Source organism: Hypanus sabinus, chromosome 8 (assembly GCF_030144855.1).
Source record: "Hypanus sabinus isolate sHypSab1 chromosome 8, sHypSab1.hap1, whole genome shotgun sequence".
NCBI classification, from domain to species: Eukaryota; Metazoa; Chordata; class Chondrichthyes; order Myliobatiformes; family Dasyatidae; genus Hypanus; species Hypanus sabinus.
The window spans coordinates 1,875,268-1,900,037 of NC_082713.1; the positions used below are offsets into that span (position 1 = coordinate 1,875,268).

Consider the following 24,770-nt stretch of genomic DNA (forward strand, 5'->3'; position numbering starts at 1 on the left):
GGACCAGCAGGACAGTCTCTGAATGTCATCCCTTTAGAACTGAGATGAGGGAGTACTTCCTTAGTAAGTGGGTGGTGAATCTGCAGATTTTATTGCCACAGAAGGCTGTGGAGGCCATTAAGTATATTTAAAGTGGAGATTGATCAGTTCTTGATTAATCAGGGTATCGAAAGTTATGAGGAATAGGATGTGAAGAAGGATAATAAATCAGTCACAATAGAATGACAGACTAAACTCAATGGGCGGAATAGCTTAATTCTGCTCTTATGTCTCATGGTTTGGAGAGTCAGAAATTTGAAATCATTGTCCACATTAGCTAGAAAAGGTTTTATTGCTAGGAATCACCCTCCCCCTGTCACCTGATGTACAACACACTGTGAGATCCAAGAAAAGTGGAAATAATGCAGCAGTTTCATTAATAGATGTTTGATTAGCAGCACAATTTAAATTTATCATGAATATAAACACACACAACCCATTCAGAAAATCAATTTAATTGTATCGAAGCTAACAGCAAAAAAATTCAGGTAACAGTACAAGAATTTTATAGAATCGTGTGGTGCTGTGAGATCCTGCCAAAATATAAGAGCTATTTATTTACAGGTAGAGCTGAGGGGATGGATGGCTTCAGCAGTATAAAAAGAAGCTTTTTAGAAAAGGATTCCTGTGTGTGTTTGTGTTGGTATGTGTGCATGGGTGTGTATGAATGTGAGTGCATGTTCATATGTGAGTGTGTGTGTGTACATGTGATTGTGTGTGCATGTGAGTGTATGTGCACGAATGTGTGCAATGACAAAGGATCTCCACAAGCACAGGCACTCGCTATAGACACAGCAGCGGGTTCCCAGGTTAATATGAGCCCTGCTAGCTTAACAGTCCACAAGTGTGGATGATTTCACAGCCAGGCTGCTCACAGTTCCATGCTCAGTGCTGGTATGAAATGAATGGCCTTTGTACCAAATGTAACGGGTGTGAGGTTGAAACTCCATTTCACAGTGAAGTGGAAGGGATAGCCTCTGCAAGCACATGGGAACTGTAACCGAAGTAGAGTGTGACTGAAGCCCATCTTCAGCCATTGATGTGAACATCTGCCCAGAACTACAGGCTCATTATCCCCTGGTTATTCCCAAATCCTCCTGATACTTCCTGTGTTCAATCCCAGCCTTCAACTCAGCAACTGGAAACTATGATTGTGCCTGCACAGTTAACTCCTACAGTCTGTCAATGAGCAAGCACTCTACACCATGGTAGGGAGAGGGAGCATGAGCTGCCTGTAACCTTTACACATTATTAAAGACAATCCTGTAATATACAGGAATGCGCAAAGCTACGACCACTTTAAAAAGAGCTTGACTATGTACACCACTGTACATAGGCAACAGCTACTCAGGCATTAGAGGCAAGTCATTATTGAGGCCCCTGCTGGATAACACTTCTGCACTGCATCAACGTAAACTGATTGTGGGGAGAGGAGGGGACGTGACAACAGGATGTGACCTAAAACAGGAAAACATAAATAAATCAGCCAGAGCCTGGAATCTGAGTTATCCCTGGATTTGTGTGTGCACGGCTTAACACCCAGTAACTTGTGCAGGAGAAGGTATCAGTGGGTGCAGTCCCACTGCAGCACCTTGAAGGAGCCCTTGAACTTCAGGAACTCTGAGAGTTACAGTCCTAACCTGATGGCACGGAAGGCTATTTCTCAGCAGCTTGGGACATCTTGCAGGCATTGTCAGGCGCAGGCTGGTAACCAATCCAAGTATTGGAGATGGAGCTCCCCAGACCTGTGCAATTCCCTGTTAGATTTCAACTCTTCAGTCACCGGCCAATCCACAGAAATTCACAGTCAGTGAACCAAGGCTCCTCCATGACTCAGCAGCCAGCTCTGCACTGCATTGCCGTTTGCTTGAGCCTGTGTTGCGATGCAGGCAGGCAGGCAGGCAGGCAGGCAGTTTTAATGACTGCTCTCATCCCACGCTGACTCGTTCAATTGCTTCAGCACTTTGCGGATCATTTTTTCCAATTCTTTCCGGGATTTCTGTTCCTCCTCTAGACATTGCTTCATCCGTTTATTTTCCTGGGGAAAGGATAATACAAATGCAGTTATTACAATGTGTCTACACCACGGAAAGCCAAACGAACAACTGTAAACCATCTGCAGAATCCAGTAACTGACCTGCTTCAGCTCCTGAACTTCATCCTTCAACGCGTAAACCGTGTCAACGAGACTCCTGCAGCAATGAAAGCACTTATCAGTGATGTGGAGCAGTACAGCAGAGCAACAGGCCCTTTGGCCCATCATTTCTGTGCTGGCCTCCATGAATCCATACCCCACTGTGCCCACTTCCTGTCCTCAGGTGATTATTGCTCCTGCCTTATTCACTTGGGTAAGATATGAACACACTGAATTTTCCACTCTTTCACACTCCCACCAGTCCACCCGGGTCCTGTTCACTTCCATCCCCTCTCCCCACTGGTACCTTCACCCTCTGGGTTCCATATGCCTACCACCCATTGATCTATCTTGGGGGGGGGAGAGGGGTGAGGGGGAGAGAAGGAGAGGGAGGGAGAGGTAGAGGGGTGAGAGTGGAGGGAGGGGGAGGGGAGACAGGCGAGGGGAGAGAGGGGGAAAGGGAAGAGGGGGAGGGGAAGAGGGGAGGGAGGGGGAGGTGAGAAGGGTGGGAGGGGAGGGTGTTGGGGGGAGGGGAGAGGGCACATCCTCTTCCTCGATTTGCTCTTCACTCACAGCCTGACTGCTCTCTCTGAGTACTTGCTAAACTGTCTGCACTTAGTTCTCGCTCCTTGAGTATCCCTGAAAGTAACTACAGCACCAGTAACAACAGCAGTTCATGATTAGCCCCTAGGCTGTTTATCAATTAAATAATGCCTCCCCAGGCACTGTGTCCAGTCACAGCTGCCCTGACCACTCTGCTGTGACCCTTCACCCTCCAAATCTCACTTACTTCCGTGACAATGGGAAAAGCAGCTCCCTTTTCTCAGGGTGACAGTACAGCTGGTAAACAACCCACTTACTTCTCTTCGATTACAGTTTGCCCATTACTCTTTGTCTCTTCCACAATGATCTTCTCCTCCTCTGGGAGCAGAACCTGTGGCGCTGAGTCTTTCCGACAAACTGTAAGAGCAGGGTCCAAGGTTAACATTGTCTCAGTCTCAATCAGTAAGAGTCTGCATCAATTACATCTGGCAAGGCCAGTCCTCTCCCCTGGGGTGACCTCAATTTTTTGACCTCAATGGGGGAGCTGCAATGGTGGGGGTCTTTGACAAAGGATATTGCTATCCTGCAGAAGCAGGATCCATCATCAAGGACCTCCACCACCCAGGCCATGCTCTCTTCTCGCGCTACTGTACAGGATCGAAGTAAGCTGTAAAGATTTGTAAACTCAGCCAGCTCCATTACAGGCAGCATCGAGGACATCTTCAAGGACTGATCCCTCAAAAAGGTGGCTCCTCCATCATTAAGGACCTCCACCACCCAGGGCATGCCCTCTTCTCATTGCTACCGTCAGAAAGGAGGTGCAGGAGCCTGAAGGCACACACTCAAGTGATTCAGGAACAGCTTCTTCCCCTCTGACATATGATTCCTAAATGGACATTGAACCCTTGAACACTATATCAGTACTTTTCTTTTAAATTTCTGACTTTGCACTACTTATCTTAACTATTTAATGTACATATATATACTTACCATAATTCAGTTTTTTATATTTATCACATATTACATTGTACTGCTGTTGCAAAGTTAACAAATTCACAACATATGCTGGTGATATTAAACCTGATTCTGACGCATCTATGTTCTCAACATTTATGGCTTATCAATTTATTATTACTTGTTTCCTTTCTTTCTTTCTTTCTGTACTTGCGCATTGGTTGTTTGTCGACTCTGTTGGCTGCAGTCTTTTACTGATTCTATCGTGTTCCTTGTATTTGCTGTGAATGCCGCAAGAAAGTGAATCTCAGGGTTTGTATATGGGGCATATGTGTACTTTGATAATAAACTTACTTCGAACATTAAACTGAAGACTGGCTGAGTGCCCATGAGCAAGACAGGAAGAATCCAGCTAGGACTGCTGACACTGATTGTCTGCAGACAATTCAATAGGAACTAATTCCACTGTGCTTTCAGCTTGTGCGTTCTAGATTACAATATCCTCACCCGCGTGCTACTCATCACGTTGGGCAAGGCTGCTGGGCTACTCATCGCTCTCTCTATTTCCCTATTGAGTTTGAGATCCCTCTGCTGCTGCTCCTTGGTAACAAAACATGAAACCATAGTTGTGTTGGGTTCATCTTTATACATCTCATCATGGTTGTCCAAACACTGCATCATCAGAACCATGTATATTATCACACCCACATATCATGCAATTTATCATTTTGTGGCAGCAGTTAATGCAAGACATAAAAATCACCACAAATTACAATTTTATAGATAATAAATTCTCAACATACACGAGTGAGTTAAATGTCGGTCATAGAAAGAAAACTACAACACAGAAACAGGCCCTTTGGTCCATCTATTAACCTGCTTAGTTCCATCAACCTACACCTGGACCATAGCCTTCCATACCTCTCCCATGCATGTACTGATCCAAATTACTTGTAAATGTTGAAATCAAGGCCACATCCAACAATTCCACTGGCAGCTTGTTCCATAATTTTATCACCCTTTCAGTGAAGAAATTCCAAGCTTGTGTTCCCCACAAACATTTCATGTTTTATCTTTATCCCATGACCTCTAGTTCAAGACTCATCCACCCTCAGTGGAAAAAGCCTGCTTGCATTTATCCTATATATACCCCACATAATTTTGTATACCTCTATCAAATCTCCCCGTAATTTTCCACGTTCTAGGGAACAAAGTCCTAATCTATCCAGCCTTTCCCTATAACTCAGGTCCTCAAGTCCTGGCAACATCCTTGTAAATGTTCTCTGCACTCTTTCAATCTTATTGATAGCTTTCTAGTGAGTAGGTGACCAAAACTGCACACAATACTCCAAATTCGGTCTCACCAATGTCTTATACAACCTCATCACTACATTCCAACTCTTATACTCAATACTTTGATTTATAAAGGCCAATGTACCAAAAGCTCTCTTTACAACCCTATCTACTTGTGATGCCATTTTTAGGGAATTATGTATCTGTACTCCCAGATCCCTCAGTTCTACTGTGCTACTCAGTGTCCTACCATTTACCTTGTATGTTCTACCTTGGTTTGGCCTTCCAAAGTGCAATACCTCACACTTGTCTGCATTAAACTCCATCTGCCATTTTTCAGCCCATTCCACCAACTGGTCCAAATCCCTCTGCAAGCTTTGAAAACCTTCCTTACTGTCCACTACACCTCCAATCTTTGTATCATCAGCAAATTTGCTAGTCCAATTTGCCACATTATCATCCAGATCATTGATATAGATGACAAATAACAATGGACCCAGCACTGATCCCTGTGGCACACCGTCAGTCACAGGCCTTCATCTTTTCATCTTACTTCATCTTTTTTCTTTCAAATGTGGTTCTGTTACTGTTGGAGCATGTGATCTACATTTTGGGGGGTGCTTCTGGGCTGATTGAATGATCTGGCGCTTCGCTGTCTCCGAGGGAGTTTGATGAGGTTTTGGACTAAGTGTGATCAACTCTGGCTACATCCACACTAGACCAAATAATTTTGAAAACGCTGGTTTCGCATAAAAACGATAGGCGTCCACACTATGCGTTTTTAAAAGTATCTCTGTCTACATTGAAACGGAGATTTCGGAGAATCTCCTCCTACTGTGCATGCACAGGACACATCTACCGATAACAAGCGACTTGTTTGGTGTCGAATCTCAGTGTGAAAGTGCACATTTGTGTAGTTACAGACCAGAAAAACTTAAAACGACGAACAGCTGTTGGCCCTCGCGCAGGAGAACTTAAAAGTAAAAAAAACAAATGCTAGAACGTACAGAGACAATTGGCAGGGAGTTCCCGGACAGATTGACCTGGCTAACGACGAACATTGAAAAACTGACTCTGTTGCATTAATAAAGCCCCTTGTTAAATGTATAAAAAATATGTGCATCAGTGTTATCTTGTATTTCCATACAATGTTACATTAGGCTGTATACATCTATTGTAAGAGAAGTACTTGCATAAATAGGTAAACCATCTTCATACAAGCAAGGACAGAAAACAGGGCAAAGTGAGTATACTTATTTATTCAGTAAGTTATGGGTCAAAGTATTTGGTGAATACATTTCTAACCCTTCTGGTGTCAGTCTCGTTGCCATCTGTTCTGATATTGTTAGGTTGCGTTCAAGAAAACAATGAAATAGCACGCTGCCGTCTGACAGCGTTTTCAGAAGTCTCTGGTTACCCCATCCACTCTGATCTGCCTGAGCAGCATTTTTTAAAATACCCACCCTGGAAAGCATTTCTGATAAGCTCCAGTTTCAGGGTATGAAAATGCCGTTTTTGTGTGGACGGAGGGTAAAAACAAAAAGAAAAAGCTTTGGTTACAGATTTATCCAGTGTAGTGTGGATGTAGCCTCTATTTCTCATCTATCTCACCAATCAAAATGTTGAGGTAGACTGAAATTCACAAGGATGAGAGCAGAAGGTGGGCGGGTGCTTAGCACCCTCTACCGACGTGTGAACATTTTCTTTCTCCCTCCTGTTCGCTGCTCTTGGAGTAAGGTCTTCCTTAATCCCTCCTTAATCTTGGCATTAGTCATTCTGGGAAACACCATTGTCAAATGTCAATTTGTGTGTTAATGACAGCAGATTCCATTGTTGTAGCCTTGAACCAGTAATTCTACTTTTGCCTTTGACCAAACCCAAGTCTCTGACCAGGAAGGTCCTAATGTATGAACAGTCTCTCTCTCTCTCTCTCTCTCTCTCTCGCTACTCCCATTGTAGGCCTCTACGTACAAACAGTCTCTCTTTCGTTGCTCCCGGGGGAAGGTCCCGAAGTATGATCTCTCTCTCAGTTGCCAAGAAAATTTTCGTCAACATCCTTGAATGATGTCCACGCGATTTTCTCTGGTACAATTAGAAATTCTTTGAATTGCCAGTCATTGATGATGTTTGATTTGTGGACCAACAAAAATGCCTTCCTTAATTTTGGCATCAGTTATTTTAGGAAACACTATTCTCAAATATCAAAATCCTTCACGGAAATTTTGTGCCTAATGACAGCAGATTCCATCCTTGCAGTCTTGAACCCAATAATTCTGCTTTTGCCTTTGACAAAACCCAAGTATCTGACCAGGCAATTTAACTCAGACTGAGTTATCAGATGAGGCTCACTCAATATAAAGGGTTCAAAATTTGTACCGGTATCAGTGTTGTTTCCATTCCTGCCTCATGTATCATGTCAGTTTCAGCTGCTTCCGCTAGACTCCATGTCTCTGGTGGCATCAGTACTGGAAGACTAACATCATGCAGCACAGGTCTCATGGCTGAAGTGAGACTGGGGTAGTCAATGGATTTCTTGTTTTTAGCAGAGGAACCACAAGCACTGGTCAGACAGAAGTAGCTATCTGTCACATGATCTTTCTGCTCTTGCCATATTGGGACAGTGAACGGCGTTGACTTCCAAGTGCCTCTGAGACAAGCTCTAAGTTCAACAGCACATGAGGAGCCCAGGCTTTATCTTCGTCATCAATTCTACACCCAAAGTAAAGCTCACAGGCTTTTTTAATATGAGGCATCATGTTCCATCTTTGAGATTTAAGCGCAATCTCCTCACAAATATAACAGAGTACCAAGGCTGTTGCAACATTGGTGAGACATTTTGCTATCACAAATACTGCTGAAAATGCAATTTCAATTATTATGAGTGCTCTGCACGTAGACCATGTGCATCAATGTGATTGCAAACTATTATACATGTAAATACAATGCATAAAATGGTGTGGGCATGATGCTTTATAGCCGTTCTAAAACCTGTTCTGCCATGCAGCATCTGCCCTGCATAAGCATGCCCAAGAATATCTCGACAAGATGGAAAAATTTTCAGCTTACATTGTGGGTAATGTTTTAATTGACTTAATTTATGAATTGAAATAACAAATATAGGCAATTTCAAAAAAATTGTGTGTGACAGGGAAATTTCATGGTGATTTTCATGATCAGCAGCCCAAAATCTATAAATACATCCAAAATCTTTATTGTTCAGTGATAATAAATGTACTTTGAATCTAGGGGCAGAGTTTAAGATGGCACCAAGTAGCTGCCTCTTTGAACTCATCTACAGAAGTAGCTTCAATTCCTCTCTTTACTGTCTCTTTTTCGCCTTTTCAATGTGCTGGAGTTCTAACAAGGTCTTGATCTGCAACTGGCACTCAAACTGCATTTTTTTTTACGACTGATGAGTTCTCATTTCTGGAGCTTGCCAGCCAAACGTTTTCCAATGTTCTCCAGGTGCACCTTGGAAGATGGTGCCTCCGGGGTGCGGTCATAAAGACAGCCAACTGAGACTGTTTAGGGAAGGAATCGCAAACAAGAGAAAATCTGCAGGAGCTTGAGCAGAAAAGCGTGCTTTTGTCACTGATTCTTTTGTGGTTTTTCTGCTTTCCGTGGATGTCTGAGAAGACAAGTACCTCAGACTATATACTGTACATTCTCCGTTAATAAATGGAACCATTTGAACCATGTGAATCTCTGAACATTCCTCTCTATGCACTACACCCCTAACCTTGGTGTCATCCATAAATTTGGTGATCCAGTTTAACACATTATCATCCAGAGTTTATATATCCTCCCCGTGAATAAGTGGGTTTCTTCCAAGTGATTCAGTTTCCTCTCACAGTAATTGTGAATAGCTCTGTTGTTAGGTTAGGGTTAAATTGGTGGGCTGCTGGTGGTGTGGCCCATCAGGCCGAATTGGCCTGTTCTGCGCTGCATCTCTAAGCCAAATAAAATATAAAACCACAGCTGGAGCACTGTGCTCAGCTCTGGTCACTAAGACATAGGAAGAATGTGGAAGAATGATCTTATAGAAGCATATCTATCTCTTTCATAATTTCATAAGATTGAGGCAGGAAAGTTGTTTCCACTGGTAGGTGAGACTAGAACTAGGAGACATAGCCTCAAGATTCGAGGGAGTAGATTTAGGACAGAGATGAGGAGGAACTGCTTTTCCCAGAGAGTGGTGAATCTGTGGAATTCTCTGCCCAATGAAGCAGTGGAGGCTACCTCAGCAAATTTACTTAAGACAAGGTTGGATAGATTTTTGTATTCTAGGGGAAATAAGGGTTATGTGGAAAAAGCAGGTAGGTGGAGAAATGTCCAAGACCAGATCAGCTATGACCAGATTGAATGGCGGAGCAGGCTCATAGAAATATAGAAAACCTATTCAAAGCATGAAGGCTGCGAGTGGAATGGCTAAGGATTTCTGGAGTGACAACTTTGTGGGCCGAAGGGCCTGTATTGTGCTGTAGGTTTTCTATGTTTCTATAGTACAATACAGGCCCTTCGGCCCACAATGCTGTGCCGAACATGTATGTACTTTAGAAATTACTTAGGGTTACCCATAGTCCTCCATTTTTCTAAACTCCATCTCCCTATCCATGAACCTTTTATAAGACCCTATTGTATCCGCCTCCATCACCATTGCCGGCAGCCCATTCCTCGCACTCACCACTCTCTGAATATAAAACTTACCCCTGACATCTCCTCTGTACCTACTCCCCAGCACCTTAAAACTGTGCCCTCTCGTGATAACCATTTCAGCCCTGGGAAAAAGCCTCTATCCACACGATCAATGCCTTTCATCACCTTATACACCTCTAACAGGTCACCTCTCATCCTCCATCACTCCAACGAGAAAAGGTCAAGTTCACTCAATCTATTCTCATAAGGCATGCTCCCCAATCTTGGCATCATCTTTGCAAATCTCCTCCACACACTTTCTATGGTTTCCACGTCTTTCCTATAGTGAGGTGACCAGAACTGAGCACAGTACTCCAAGTGGGGTCTGACCAGAGTTCTAGATAGCCTGACCAGCCAGATGACCTACTCCTGCTCCGATTCCTTTTTTTTTGTAATTTATTTTTTATTGAAGTTCATCATCAAACATTTCCATAAGATGTATTTCAGATATAGAATAGTACAGCACATTACAGGCCCTTCGGCCCACAACATTGTGCTGACCCTCAAACCCTGCCTCCCATTTATTCCCCCCACCTTAAATCACTCCATATACCTGTCTAGTAGTCTCTTAAACTTCACTAATGTATCTGCCTCTACCACTGACTCAGCCAGTGCATTCCACGAACGAACCACTATCTGAGTAAAAAACCTTCCTCTAATATCCCCCATGAACTTCCCTCCCCTTACCTTAAAGCCATGTTCTCTTGTACTGAGCAGTGGTGCCCTGGGGAAGAGGCGCTGGCTGTCCACTCTGTCTATTCCTCTTAATATCTTGTACACCTCTATCATGTCTCCTCTCATCCTCCTTCTCTCCAAAGAGTAAAGTCCTAGCTCCCTTAATCTCTGATCATAATGCATACTCTCTAAACCAGGCAGCATCCTGGTAAATCTCATCTGTACCCTTTCCAATGCTTCCACATCCTTCCTATACTGAGGCAATCAGAACTGGACACAGTACTCCAAATGTGGCCTAACTAGAGTTTCATAGAGCTGCATCATTACATCGTGTCTCTTAAAACTCTATCCCTCGACTTATGAAAGCTAACACCCCATAAGCTTTCTTAAGTACCCTATCTACCTGTGAGGTAACTTTCAGGGATCTGTGGACATGTACCCCCTGATCCCTCTGCTCCTCCACACTACCAAGTATCCTGCCATTTACTTTGTACTCTGCCTTAGAGTTTGTCTTTCCAAGGTGTACCACCTCACACTTCTCTGGGTTGAATTCCATCTGCCACTTCTAAGCCCACATCTGCACCCTATCAATGTCTCTTTGTACATATTGTACAGACAGCGGCATGCAAAAGTTTGGGCACCCCGGTCAAAATTTCTGTTACTGTGAATATAGTCATATAACAATTACAGCACGGAAACAGGCCATCTCGGCCCTTTAACCAGTGCCGAACGCTTACTCTCACCTAGTCCCACCGACCTGCACTTAGCCCATAACCCTCCATTCCTTTCCTGTCCATATACCTATCCAATTTTGTTTTTAATGACAAAAATGAATCTGCCTCTACCACTTCTACTGGAAGCTCGTTCCACACAGCTACCACTCTCTGAGTAAAGAAGTTCCCCCTCGTGTTAACCCTAAACTTTTGCCCCTTAACTCTCAACTCATGTCCTCTTGTTTGAATCTCCCCTACTCTCAATGGAAAAAGCCCATCCACGTCAACTCTATCTATCCCCCTCATAATTTTAAATACCTCTATCAAGTCCCCCCTCAACCTTCTATGCTCCAAAGAATAAAGGGAATAGCTAAGCGAGTAAAAGATTACCTGATTTCCAGAAGGCAAAAAGTTAAAGACACATTTCTTTAATATTTTAAGCAAGATTACTTTTTCATTTCCATCTTTTACAGTTTCAAAATAACAACAAAAAGCAAGAGTTTGGGCACCCTGCATGGTCAGTACTTAGGAACGGCCCCTTTGGCAAGTATCACAGCTTGTAAATGCTTTCTGTAGCTAGCTAAGAGTCTTTCAATTCCTGTTCGGGGGATTTTCGCCCATTCTTCCTTGCAAAAGGCTTCTAGTTCTGTGAGATTCTTGGGCCGTCTTGCATGCACTGCTCTTTTGAGGTCTATCCACAGATTTTCGATGATGTTTAGGTCGGGGGACTATGAGGGCCATGGCAAAGCCTTCAGCTTGCACCTCTTGAGGTAGTCCATTGTGGATTTTGAGGTGTGTTTAGGATCATTATCCTGTTGTACAAGCCATCCTCTTTTCATTGCTAGCATTTTAAAGACGGTGTGATGTTTGCTTCCAAAAGTTGCTGGTATTCAATTGAATTCATTCTTCCCTCTACCAGTGAAATGTTCCCTGTGCCACCGGCCGTAACACAAGCCCAAAGCATGATCGATCCACCCCCTGTGCTTAACAGTTGGAGAGGTGTCCTTTTCATGAAATGCTGCACCCTTTTTTCTCCAAATATACCTTTGCTCACTGCAGCCAGAAAGTTCTATTTTAACTTCATCAATCCACAGGACTTGTTTCCAAAATGCATCAGGCTTGTTTAGATGTTCCTTTGCAAACTTCTGACGCTGAATTTTGCGATGAGGATGCAGGAAAGGTTTTCTTCTGATGACTCTTCCATGAAGGTCATATTTATGCACGTGTCACGGCACAGTAGAACAGCGCACCACCACTCCAGAGTCTGCTAAATCTTCCTGAAGGTCTTTTGCAGTCAAATGGGGGTTTTGATTTGCCTTTCTAGCAATCCTACCAGCAGTTCTCTCAGAAAGTTTTCTTGGTCTTCCAGACCTCAATTTGACCTCCACCGTTCCTGTTAACTGCCATTTCTTAATTACATTATGAACTGAGGAAACAGCTACCTGAAAATGCTTTGCAATCTTCTTATAGCTTTCTCCTGCTTTGTGGGCACTATTTATTTTAATTTTCAGCAGCTGCTTAGAGGAGCCCATGGCTGCTGATTGTTGGGACAAGGTTTGAGGAGTCAGGGTATTTATAAAGTTTTGAAATTTGCATCACCTGGCCTTTCCTAATGATGACTATGAACAAGCCATAGCTCTAACAAGCTAATTAAGGTCTGAGACCTCAGTAAAAGTTATCTGAGAGCTCAAATCTCTTGGAGTGCCCAAACTTTTGCATGCCACTGTATGTATCATTTAGTCATATATGCCACAAATCTCCACATAATAATTATGAGGTATACACTTATAGAAAAGAGAGGAAAGAAAAAACAAGCGAAAGGAGAAAACTATGTACAAGTAGGGAGTGATCTTTTTTTAACAACAAATTCATTGATTTGTGAGAATAAAATCAGGCCTAAGAGACAATAGATACGGGGTAGGCCATTCAGCCCTTCAAGCCAGCACCGCCATTCAATGTGATCATGGCTGATCATCCACAATCAGTACCCCGTTCCTGCCTTCTTACCATATCCCTTGACTCTGCTATCTTTAAGTGGTCTACCAAACTCTTGAAAGCATCCAGAGAATTGGCCTCCACTGCCTTCTAAGGCAGAGTATTCCATAGATCCACAACTCTCTGGGTGAAAAAGATTTTCCTCAACTCCATTCTAAATGGCCTACCCCTTATTCTTAAACTGTGACTGTTTCTGTTAAACTGTTTCTGGACTCCCCCAACATCGGGAACATGATTTCTGCCTCTAGTGTGTCCAATCCCTTAATAAACTTATATGTTTCAATCAAATCTCCTCTCATCCTTTTAAATTCCAGTGTATACAAGCCCAGTCGCTCCAATCTTTCAACATATGACAGTCCTGCCATCCCGGGAATCAACCTTGTGAACCTACACTGCACTCCCTCAATAGCAAGAATGTCCTTGCTCAGATTTGGAGACCAAAACTGAATACAATACTCCAAGGTGTGGTCTCACCAGGGCCCTGTACAACTGCAGAAGGACCTCTTTGCTCCTATGCTCAACTCCCCTTGTTATGAAGGCCAACATGCCATTAGCTTTCTTCACTGCCTGCTGTACCTGCATGCTTTCATTGACTGATGAACAAGGATACCTAGATCTCATTGTACTTCCCCTTTTCCTAACTTGACACCATTCAGATAGTAATCTGGCTTCCTGTTCTTGCCACCAAAGTGGATAATCTCACATTTATCCACATTAAACTGCATCTGCCCACTCACCCAACCTGTCCAAGTCACCCTGCATTCTCCTAACATCCTCATCATATTTCACACTGCCACCCAGCTTTGTGTCATCTGCAAATTTGCTAATGTTACTTTTAATCCTTTCATCTAAATCATTAATGTATTTTGTAAATAGCTGTGGTCCCAGCACCGAACCTTGCGGTACCCGACTAGTCACTGCGGTATTATGTAGTTAAACCATTTTTCCCCAATATGAATCAAATTGTTCCAATTTATGATTAACAGATGCTGTTATCTTCTCCATTTTGTAAATGTTCATTGTAATTTCCATCCATGCACCCAAGGTTGGGCTCTCCTGTGATAACCATTTCCTAGTAAGAGTACTTTCACCAGCCTCCAGCAGTATATTCATTAAATATTCATTTCTTTTCAACCATTCTTGAGGTATATACCCAAAATATATGGTCTTACTTTCTAAGGGTATTTCACATTTAAAGATGTCTAGTAGGGCATTGTGTATCCCCCTCCAACAGTCTTTGATTTCGGTGCATTCTGCTCCTATTTCTTATATTCTTTTCTTAGGATGCAGGAGAGATTGACCAGGACATCACGTGGGATGGAGTAGCTCAGCTATGTAGGGTGGCAGAGCAGTGTAACAGTCAGCACAAATGATTTAGTGTCAGAGATCAGCATTCAGTGTTCATTCCTGCTGCTGTCTGTAAGGGGTTTGTACTACGTCGGTTTCCTCACAGGTTACAGTCAGCTGTGAGCATGTTGTGTCAGTGCCGGAAGCATGGCAACACCGCCAGCACATCCTTGGACTGTGTTAATTGTTGACTCAAGTGACACATTTTGCTGTGTTTTGAGGTACAAGTGACAAATAAAGCTAATCTTATTTTACGATCTGTTCTTCCTGAAGTGAAGGAGGTTAAGAGGCGACATAACTGAAGTATAAACAATAGAGAGAGAATAAATTGTAGAAATCTTTTCCCCTATCAGAGGTAGATTAAACTATAAAAGACATACTGCAAGTTTAGGGTAAGGAGGGAAAAGATTTGAACGGCTTTGAGCACCTTTGAAGGGAAGGTGTTCCCTGATCAGCTTGGAACAAGTTGGGTGGGACCAAATGCCCCAAGCCCATCTGTGAAGAGGAAATTCACTAGGATGTCAGAAACTGCAGTCGATGGTATGTACAACATCAAACTATCTACTGGGTCAGGCAGCATCAGTACTGAGAATAAAATGGTCAGACTAAATGGGGGGTCGGGGTGGGGAGCAACTGGTGAAAGGTAACTTCCCTTCCGGCTCTATCCACTTACCATGCACTCACTTCACCTACCATATGCCCTTCCTCACCTAGTTCCATTTTCCCTTGACCTCTCCGTAAACAGCTCCCTCTCTTGCTTAAGATTCTAGCACTTATAGTTTTTGCCTCACCACTTATCCACTCCAACCTCTGCCTCCACCTTCACTCTCCCCTCCCTGAACCAGGCTCTATGGTCTGCACCCACCTGCCTCTATTTTCCCATGCTATCCCTCCAGTGCCATCTCCCATCCAGCTTGCTCTGCCCACCACCACTTACCAGCCCCCAAATGACCAAGTGCAGTGAGCTTGAGTATAGATGAGAGTGGCTGAAATCAGTCTTTTAGATACAGAATGAGCAACCTGGGTTAATTCCCATTGCCAGAAACATTGTGCCTATGGAGTTACAATGTTCAGCTGAGATCATTTAGATAGAAGAATCTGAGCAAAAGTTGCTTCTTCTATAACCCGACAGGATTTGTAACTGAATCCTGGTTATTGTGGTTCATATGCAATCACTATAACAATTGAGAAGCACTGCATTCTCTGCTCAGACCTAGTGAAAGACCAAGACACAATTTCACTTGGCAGTAGTGGTCAGTGTTTATATGTAGCTGAAACCAGCAGTGATTGGATTCCAGTACAAAATGGAAGATGGGTCCTTTAACAGGTACCCTTCTCATAGGAGTGCCAATCCATCACACTGGCAATACTAAATGTTAATGCTTGGTGACCGCCCCAACTGGCGAGAAAGATTCTCACTCTCTAACTGCATTTCAACCACAACCCAACCTCCATGGGTACTCTGCCTACAAAGTGTGATCACCACATTGTTATCAGATAAATCAGCTCTGTGGTGGCAGCAGGGTAGTTGTCAAAGATCTTGCTCAGATGCAAACTGCGTATTGAAAGGGCAGCAGAATAAAATGGTGCTGGAGTATGGCGACTCATTACAAGCTGCTCTCCGCACATCTGCTCATTTCAAATTCAAGTTCATTGTCTTTCAAACAGAACATTTCTCCAGACCATTGTGCATCAACTAAACACACAGCACACACACCACAGGTAAACAGTGAAGAGCTCACTGTCCTAGTGAGGAGACCTCAGCGGTGACAGCATACTGATTAGTTTCACAGCCTGAGGAAAGAAGCTGTTACCTACTCCCGATGCTCCTGTATCTCCTTCCTGATGGTAGTGGGTCAAACAGATTGTGTGATGGGTGGTAGGGACCCTCAACAATGCTTCAGGACAGTTCTCTATTTTATTTCTTCTGTTATCATCATTCTACTCTTTTAAATCTAAATTCTGTGGCTCTAAGAATGACTAAGAATGTTCTTTTCCTCATTCTGTTACTGGTTTCCCTTGTACAAACTCAATGTCTTAATCTCTCATGTTTATGCTTTGCTACTCCAATGCAAAGTCTCTTTGAAGGAGTTTAAATCTTCTCTTCAATGGGAGTTCAGTGAGACCATCTTTCACTGCTCCCCTTTGATCTCTGTTGCACTCTGCTCCCCCTCACTTGGTCTCACCTATTACCTACCAGCTTCTACTCCTCCCACTCCCCCCACATTCTGATTCTGGCTTTTTCCCACTTCCTTTCCAGTCCTGGAAAAGTGGCAGCCTGAAACATGGACTGTTTATTCCTCTCCATAGATTCTGCCTGCTCTCCTGAGTTCCTTTACGTGTGTGTGTGTGTGTGTGTGTGTGTGTGTGTTTGTGTGACTTAAACACTGAATGAGCTCAAAGCTCCTCGCACACCATGAATAATTTTACATTGACTTTATATTTGAAAGACGATTAGAAACTTCAGTCTGATTGAAATTGTAGATGAGAGATTGCCCTGCGGTGGCCACACCGTGAGACCTGCCCCTACCCTGCCTGGCATTAGTGTGACACGAAAGCAGCCCTACCCAACAGAGACCTGCCCCTGCTCTGGCCTGTGCTGATCATACATGGCCATGCCACAGGAGTAGCCCTGCCCAGGAGCAACCCACCCCTGTCCTGCCCAGCACTGTCTATGCTGAGGGAGTAGCCCTGCTGGCAGCGATCCACCCCTACCGCGCTCCTGACGCTGCGCTGTCACCTGCCTGAGCTATGAGCCTGCTGGAGGTTCGCGCTGGTGCAATAAGCTTCGATGACTTTAAGGATCTGTGCATCTTCCTCCAGGGCTGCTGTACCTGTAAGAAGCAAATAAGATAGTCAGGTTGTGTGTGGGCGTTTGCTGTGAACAACTTGGCTGCCGCATTTCCTGTGGGGACCACATTTAATGGCACTCACCGGCTATGAAGTGTTGTCGATGGAAGGCACTACAGACAGGAATCACTTTTCTAAAGGCTTTAGTTAAAAGCTTCAAACACAGCCACTTGCTGTGAAGTTGAGGCTCACTATTTTTACTCTTTTTGCCCTACGTAATTTTTTAAAAAAAAATTTATTGTAATTTATATTATTTTTAAATATTGCACGGTGCAACAGTAGTTTTAAGAGATACAGAGTAGAACAGGTCCTTATTATGTTCAGGAAATTGTGTTCAAAAGAACGTACATTAAAACTCATTCTTTGATTGAGATTGCTAGCAAATCAGCCAAGAGGCAACTGAACAGGGAGAGTGAATACTCCAAGCTCATAGGTACCATAGTACCCTCACCTTGTACTACTGAATGCAGCTTTCAACAGCAGGTATTATTCACTGCAGAGTACTTGCTGACAGTTTGGAAAAATAATTGGAGTGTGATACCAATGTGAAAGCAAAGCTACTTTCAAACATACCAATGGAGTGAAAAGATTTCACAGTTCAGTACGTAATGTGGTCTGAGTTATATCATCACCACAATCCCAGCATATTTCTGAACAATTCTGATCTCTCAGCTCAAGAAAATGCAAATGAGCAGCCCACACCTTTAAGTAACACCAGGAACCTGGTATTTGCAATCAAATAAAAGGACAATTCCTGCTGACTGAAAAAAGATGCAGCAACCCAGAGGGACATTAAGAACAAGTGTGGGCATTAGTTAAGGAGGGAAATAAAAGAGACTGCAGACAATCGAACTCTGGAGGGAAGACATAACCTACCTCTGAACTACTTCCCTCAGATCCCTGCAGTACTTAACTGGAATGTTGGACATGAAATCAGATGGTCATATGCTAGATAGTGAATCACAGCTCATTCTAACAATCTGTAGTCGGCAGTTAAAATCTCAACATACTGTATTTTAAAAATGAAATTTAGACCTTGGATCCAAAAACACTCACTGAAAAATTTATTTTTCACTGAAAGTCAGTGGAAGACTTACTTTTACGCAAAATATATTCATCGTCTGAAGTTTTGCGTTCTGTCTTCCGTTTGCTGAGGAACTTTTTCACTGCCTTGGGGCTCTTGCTGGAGTCCTGCAAGGACAGGAAGCACCCAACTGCCGGTTAACATTATTGGTTTGTAGTGAGACAGCAATTGTTCAGTTTGATAAGAAACCAGAAGCAGACGTGCCAGAGCTTTGCCAGATTGAACACACCTCCTGTGTCTAGTTAGTTGCAACGCTGGAAGACCAAACACGTTTCTGCATCTAGTTTCTTCAATAGTAGAACCGTGTTGGTCTTAACAATGGAAGGTGAATAAGTACAGTTTACAAACACATTGTAGGAACTTTTTAAATGCATTGAATTAAGCAGGTGAAGGAGGTGGTAAGACAGCAGCTGCACTGTTGCATCGCAAGCATGCACGTAACACACAAACAGGAGAAAAGTTACTTGTCTACTGCTTACCTTTAAAATATAAGACATCCTCTACAATGCAACAAATGGAGAAAGAAAGATAAGATGAAAGTGAAAGAAAAATTTGATGATTGATTATATGAAAAGTTCATTCACTACAATAAAAGATTATTAAAATATTACTGATATTAGTATTAACTGTGCTGTCTGCACCATTCACATAACCGATTAGTTTTAAAGGTTATTTTACATGCAGGTAAATCCAGGAGCAGACTCATGCATCATTGAGATAATTTATGGTCATCCTAATTATCCATTGAAAATAGCAGAAAGTTTTTAAACCCAGGGCTGAAGATTAACACGCAAGGGAAGAGAGTTTGCTCTCAACCAGATATCAGGTTCTTGAGAAATTATTCCCAATATTTTATTTTGGTTAGAGATTAAATGCAGAAAAGGCCCTTACAGCCCACAAGCTGTGCTACCCAGCAAACCACCTATCTAACCCTAGCCTAATTACCAGACAATTTTACAATGATCAATCAACCTACTAACAAGAAAAGCTTTGGACTGTAGGAGGAAACCGGAGTACTCGGAGGAAGCCCATGCATTCACGGGGAGGACGTACAAACTCCTTACTAGAACTGAACTCCGAACTCCAGTAGCTCGAACTGTAATGGCATTGTGCTGCCCAATAATTGATTCAAGTAATTAAAGGTGACCCATGTGTCACCAATATAAGGAGCAGCACATTACCTTCTACCTTCTTGGAAGTAAGCTACAGTTAAAATGGTGTGCTTGGGCACAGAGCACGTACCTCCTTGCAGCCTAATGCAGCTGAAGGTCTGAGTGGAGGTGCAGGTCTCAGGCAGCTCAGAGTCCATGGTCTAGGCATTTTGGGCGGCTCCAGGGGGCCTCTGCTTTGTGTACCACTGCTGTAAGATTGTGGAGGTGAATAAGCCAGGGGTTGATGTGATGGAGTGGCTGGAGGCTGCTTACTCTCCCCGTGCTGCTGAGTTAGAATGAAACAGGAGTTTTTCAAGTTCAAGTTCAGTTTATTGTCATACACAATTATACCATCAAACGAAACAGTCTTCCTCCAGAACAAATCACAAACAAGCAAAAGTCTGCAGATACTGGAATTTCAAGCACCATGTACAAAATGCTGGAGAAACTCAACAAGCCAGGTAGCATCTATGGAAAGAACTACAGTCGACGTTTTGGGCCAAAACCCTTCGGCAGGACTGGACAAAAAAAATCTACTGAGGAGTAGATTTGAAAGGTGGAGGGGAGGGGGACTAAGTTCCTCCAGTATTTTGTGTGTGTTCCTCCTGATCAAGGTGCACAGTACAAATAACTCAAATGCATAACATAAACCGCAATATTACCACAAGTGTAAAAGAGAGGCAAGATTGGAAAACGATGTTGGTGAGGTAGTAATGAGAGACAACAAAATGACATTTGAACTGAATAAGTATTTCGCATCAGCCTTCACTGTGGAAGACAACAGCAGTATTGTGGAAGTACTAGGAGTCAGGAGTCATGAAGTTATCATAACTGGAGAGAAGGTGCTTGGGAAACTTAAAGGTCTGAAGGTAGTTAAGTCACTTGAACCAGATGGTATATGGCCCAGAGTTCTGAAGAGGTGGCTGATTGTGGAGGCATTAGCAATGATCTTACAAAAATCACTACACTTTGAAATGGTTCCAGAAAACTGAAAAATTGCAAATGTCACTCCACACTTCAAGAAGGGAGAGGGGCAGAAGAAAGGAAACTATAGGCCAGTTAGTTTGACCTCAATGGTTGAGAAGATGTTGGAGTCGATTATTAAGCTTGGTAAGGTATTAAGCAAGGTACTTGGAGGCATGTGATAAGAAAGGCCCTTTTTCAAGGGAAAATCTTGTCTGACAAATCTGTTAAAATTAGACAAATGAGAATCACTTGATGTGTACTTGGATTTTCAAAAGGCATTTGACAAGATGGCACACATGAGGCTGCTTAACAAGCTACAAGCCCATGGTATTACAGGAAAGATTCTAGCATGGATAAAACAGCGACTGATTGACAGGAGGAAAAGAGTAGGAATAAAGGGAGCCTTTTCTGACTGGCTGCCAGTGACTTATGGTGTTCCATAGGGGTCTGTGTTGGGACTGATTCTTTTATGTTATATGTCAATGATTTGGATGATGGAATTGATGGCTTTGTTGAAAGGTCTACAAACAATATGAAGGTAGGTGGAGTGGCAGATAGTTTTGAGGAAGTATAGAGGCTACAGAAGGACTCAGATTAGGAGAATAGACAAAGAAATGGAAGATGGAATATAGTGTGGGGAAGTGCATGGTTATGCACTTCTGTAGAAGAAAGAGCTTGTAGCAGTGTGCTACACGCAGTGCTGAAATAACGACACGGAGTCGGTAAACTGCAGTTAAAAAAGATTTTATTCGAACTTCGCTGCCTCGCTTTAAAGCCTCCCTGATCCCGCCCTCCCCGGGCGCGGATGCTGTAGGGGGCACGTACTCACAGTCCCGCGCGGGCTTTTCCCTTTGTTGGTGAAGCAGACCTGGCACCCTTTTGGGACTGGCCTTTATGCCGGCGCACTGGCTATTTGTGAGCCAGTTCGAGTGTGCTAGTAAGTGGGTCGCCACATAACCCACCCACCCCCCAGAACCGGCGATACACCCCCCAGTGTCCACAGTCTGGGCCGGACCTGTTTGGGAGGTCGGCCTCTGCGCCGCGGTGCCGAGAACTCGACCGGTTGCGCCACATCCACATGGGCCGGTTTGAGTCGGTCCACCGTGAAAACCTCCCCTCTCCCCCCAACATCCAGCACGAACGTGGATCCGTTGTTCCTGATCACTGTAAACAGCCCCTCGTAGGGCCGTTGCAGCAGTGGCCGATGCCCGCCCCTTCGTACAAACACAAACTTACAGTTCTGCAGGTCTTTGGGTACGCAGGTCGGGTTCTGCCCTTCCTGCGAAGTGGGTATGGGGGCCAGGTTGCCGAGCCTCTCGCGTAGTCTGCCCAGGACTGCTGCGGGTTCTTCCTCGTGCCCCCTTGGGGTTGGTATGAACTCCCCGGGGATGACCAGGGGTGCGCTGTACACCAACTCGGCCGACGAGGTGTGCAGATGGTCTTTGGGCACCGTGCGGATGCCGAGTAGGACCCAGGGAAGCTCGTCCACCCAGTTAGCTCCTCGCTGGCGGGCCATGAGAGCCGACTTTAGGTAACGGTGGAAATGCTCCACCAGGCCGTTCGACTGTGGGTGGTAGGCAGTTGTGTGGTGCAGCTGTGTCCCCAGAAGGCTGGCCATAGCTGACCACAGGCTGGAGGTGAACTGGCTGCCTCTGTTGAAGGTAAAGTGGGCCAGTACACCAAAGCGGGACACCCAGGTGGTCATCAGTGCCCGGGCGCAAGATTCAGAGGTGGTGTCGGTGAGCGGGATCGCCTCTGGCCATCTGGTGAACCGGTCCACAATAGTGAGGAGGTGCCGTGCTCCGTGCAACACTGGCAGGGGGCCCATGATATCCACATGAATGTGGTCGAAACGCCGGTGGGTGGGTGGGTGGAACTGCTGCGGCAGAGCTTTGGTGTGCCGCTGCACCTTGGCTGTCTGGCAGTGCATGCACATTTTGGCCCATTCACTGACCTGCTTGCGGAGTCCACGCCAAACGAACCTGCTGGAAACCATCCGGACGGTTGTCCTGATGGAAGGGTGTGCTAAGTTATGAATGGAGTCAAAAACGTGTTGCCACCAGTTTGCCGGGACAATGGAACGGGGTTGGCCAGTGGTGATGTCACAGAGTAGGGTCCTCTCACCTGGGCTTACGGGGAGGTCCTGGAGCTGCAAACCAGAGACTGCGGTTCTGTAACTAGGGATCTCCTCGTCTGCCTGCTTGCGCCTCTGTCAGCGCCTCAAAGTCTACCCCTTGGGAAAGGGCATGAATGTTAGGGCGAGAGAGCGCGTCCGCCACGACATTGTCCTTGCCCGAGACGTGCCAGACATCCGTTGTGTATTCAGAGATGTAGGACAGATGGCGCTGCTGGCGGAACGACCAGGGATTGGACACCTTCGTGAATGTAAAGGTAAGCAGCTTGTTGTCCGTGAACGTGGTGAAGGGCCTACCTTCTAAGAAGTACCTGAAATGCCGGATTGCCAGGTATAGCACCAACAGTTCCCGGTCGAAAGCACTTTATCTGAGCTCAGTTGGTTGCAGGTGTTTGCTGAAAAACGCCAGGGGTTGCCAGCGACCCGCGATGAGTTGCTCCAGTACCCCACCGACTGCCGTGTTAGATGCGTCCCTTCTGGGGTGCACTAGCATCGCAGTGTTTGCCAAGGTTTCTTTCGTTGTAATGAAAGCGGCGGCGGACTCCTCGTCCCAGGTAATGTCCTTGCCCGGAGCCGACATCAGGGCGAACAGGGGGCGCATGATTCGGGCAGCTGAAGGGAGGGAGCGGTGTTAGAAATTCACCATACCCAAGAATTCCTGAAGGCTTTTGATTGTGGTGGGTCGGGAAAAATGGCGGACTGCGTCTACCTTAGCGGGCAGACGGGTTGCCCCATCTTTAGTAATCCTGTGGCCCAGGAAGTTGATGGTGTCGAGTCCAAACTGGTATTTGGCTGAGTTGATTGTTAGACCGTATTCACTCAGTCGGGCGTAGAGTTGACAGAGGTGGGACAGATGCTCCTGACGACTGCTGCTGGCTATGAGGATGTCGTCCAAGTAGATGAAAGTGAAGTCCAGGTCGCGTCCCACCACATCTATTAACCGCTGGAACGTCTGTGCGGCATTCTTCGGGCCGAACGGCATGCGGAGGAACTCGAAAAGGCTGAAAGGGGTGATGAGTGCTGTTTTGGGAACGTCGTCCGGATGCATCGGGATTTGATGGTATCCTCGGACGAGGTCTACCTTGGAGAAGATCCGTGTGCCGTGCAGGTTTGCTGCAAAGTCCTGAATGTGCGGCACAGGGTAGTGTTGTAGCCTCGTTCAGCCTGCAGTAGTCGCCGCATGGTCTCCAGTCCCGGGTCGCTTTGGGCACCATGTGCAGGAGGGAGGCCCATGGGCTGTCGGACCGACGTATGATCCCCAATTCCTCCATCCTCTTGAACTCCTCCTTCGCCAGTCGGAGCTTGTCCGGGGGAAGCCTTTGAGCACGGGCGTGGAGGGGTGGTCCCTGGGTCGGGATGTGGTGCTGTACGCCGTGTTGGGGCATGGCTGCCGTGAACTGCGGTGCCAGAACCAATAGGAAATCCACCAGGACCCTGGTGAAGTCGTTGTCGGACAGCGTGATGGGAGTCGAGGTGAGGGGCTGGCAACTGGGCTGCACCCAGGGAGAACATCTGAAAGGTCTCGGCGTGGCCCAGTCTCTGCCTCGGCAGGTCGACCAGCAGGCTGTGAGACCGCAGAAAATCTGCACCTAGAAGCGGTTGGGCTACGGTGGCCAGTGTGAAGTCCCACGTGAACCGGCTGGAGCCGAACTGTAGCTGCACCGTATGGGTGCTGTAGGTCCTTACTGTGCTGCCGTTCACGGCCCTCAGGGTGGGACCCGGTGCCCTGTTGCGGGTGTCGTAATTCGTCGGAGGTAAGACGCTGATCTCGGCACCGGTGTCAACCAAAAAATGGTGTCCCGACCTCTTGTCCCACACATACAGGAGGCTATCCCGATGGCCAGCCGCCGTAGCCATCAGCGGCGGCTGGCCCTGGCGTTTCCCGGGAACTTGCAGGGTGGGCGACAGCGGCGGGCTTCTGCGCCCCACCGCTGGTGGTAGAAGCACCATTGTTCGTTGGTCTCCTCATCCCTGCCTCTGGGGTTAGCGGGCTCTGTGGCCGGGCCAGGTCTGGTTTGCTGCTGGGAGTGTGGCCTGGTGATCTGTGTGACGGATGCCCCACTCTCCTTCTTGGCATTCCACAGCAAGTCCGCCCGGGCTGCCACCTTCCGGAGGTCGCTGAAATCTGCGTCAGACAGCAGCAGATGTATGTCCTCGGGCAGCTGCTCCAGGAATGCCTGCTCAAACATGAGGCAGG

General features: G+C 45.4%; 1 protein-coding gene across 7 annotated transcripts in view; it reads right to left on the minus strand.

The window, feature by feature from the left end:
• Positions 1-478: 478 nt before the first annotated feature.
• Positions 479-24,770, minus strand: part of arhgef6 (Rac/Cdc42 guanine nucleotide exchange factor (GEF) 6) — a 251,316-nt gene continuing 227,024 nt past the window's right edge. For 4 of the 7 annotated variants that reach the window (XM_059976677.1, XM_059976674.1, XM_059976678.1 and 1 more), the window contains 7 exons: positions 19,565-19,759; positions 18,802-18,822; positions 18,336-18,429; positions 17,133-17,222; positions 3,034-3,133; positions 2,177-2,231; positions 479-2,077 (listed from right to left, as the gene is read on the minus strand). In XM_059976677.1, the coding sequence (XP_059832660.1) occupies positions 1,955-2,077; positions 2,177-2,231; positions 3,034-3,133; positions 17,133-17,222; positions 18,336-18,429; positions 18,802-18,822; positions 19,565-19,759 (678 nt within the window). In that variant the 3' untranslated portion in view covers positions 479-1,954. The remainder of the gene's footprint in view (positions 2,078-2,176; positions 2,232-3,033; positions 3,134-17,132; positions 17,223-18,335; positions 18,430-18,801; positions 18,823-19,564; positions 19,760-24,770) is intronic. The other 3 variants (XM_059976680.1, XM_059976676.1, XM_059976675.1) reach the window with 2 other exon arrangements.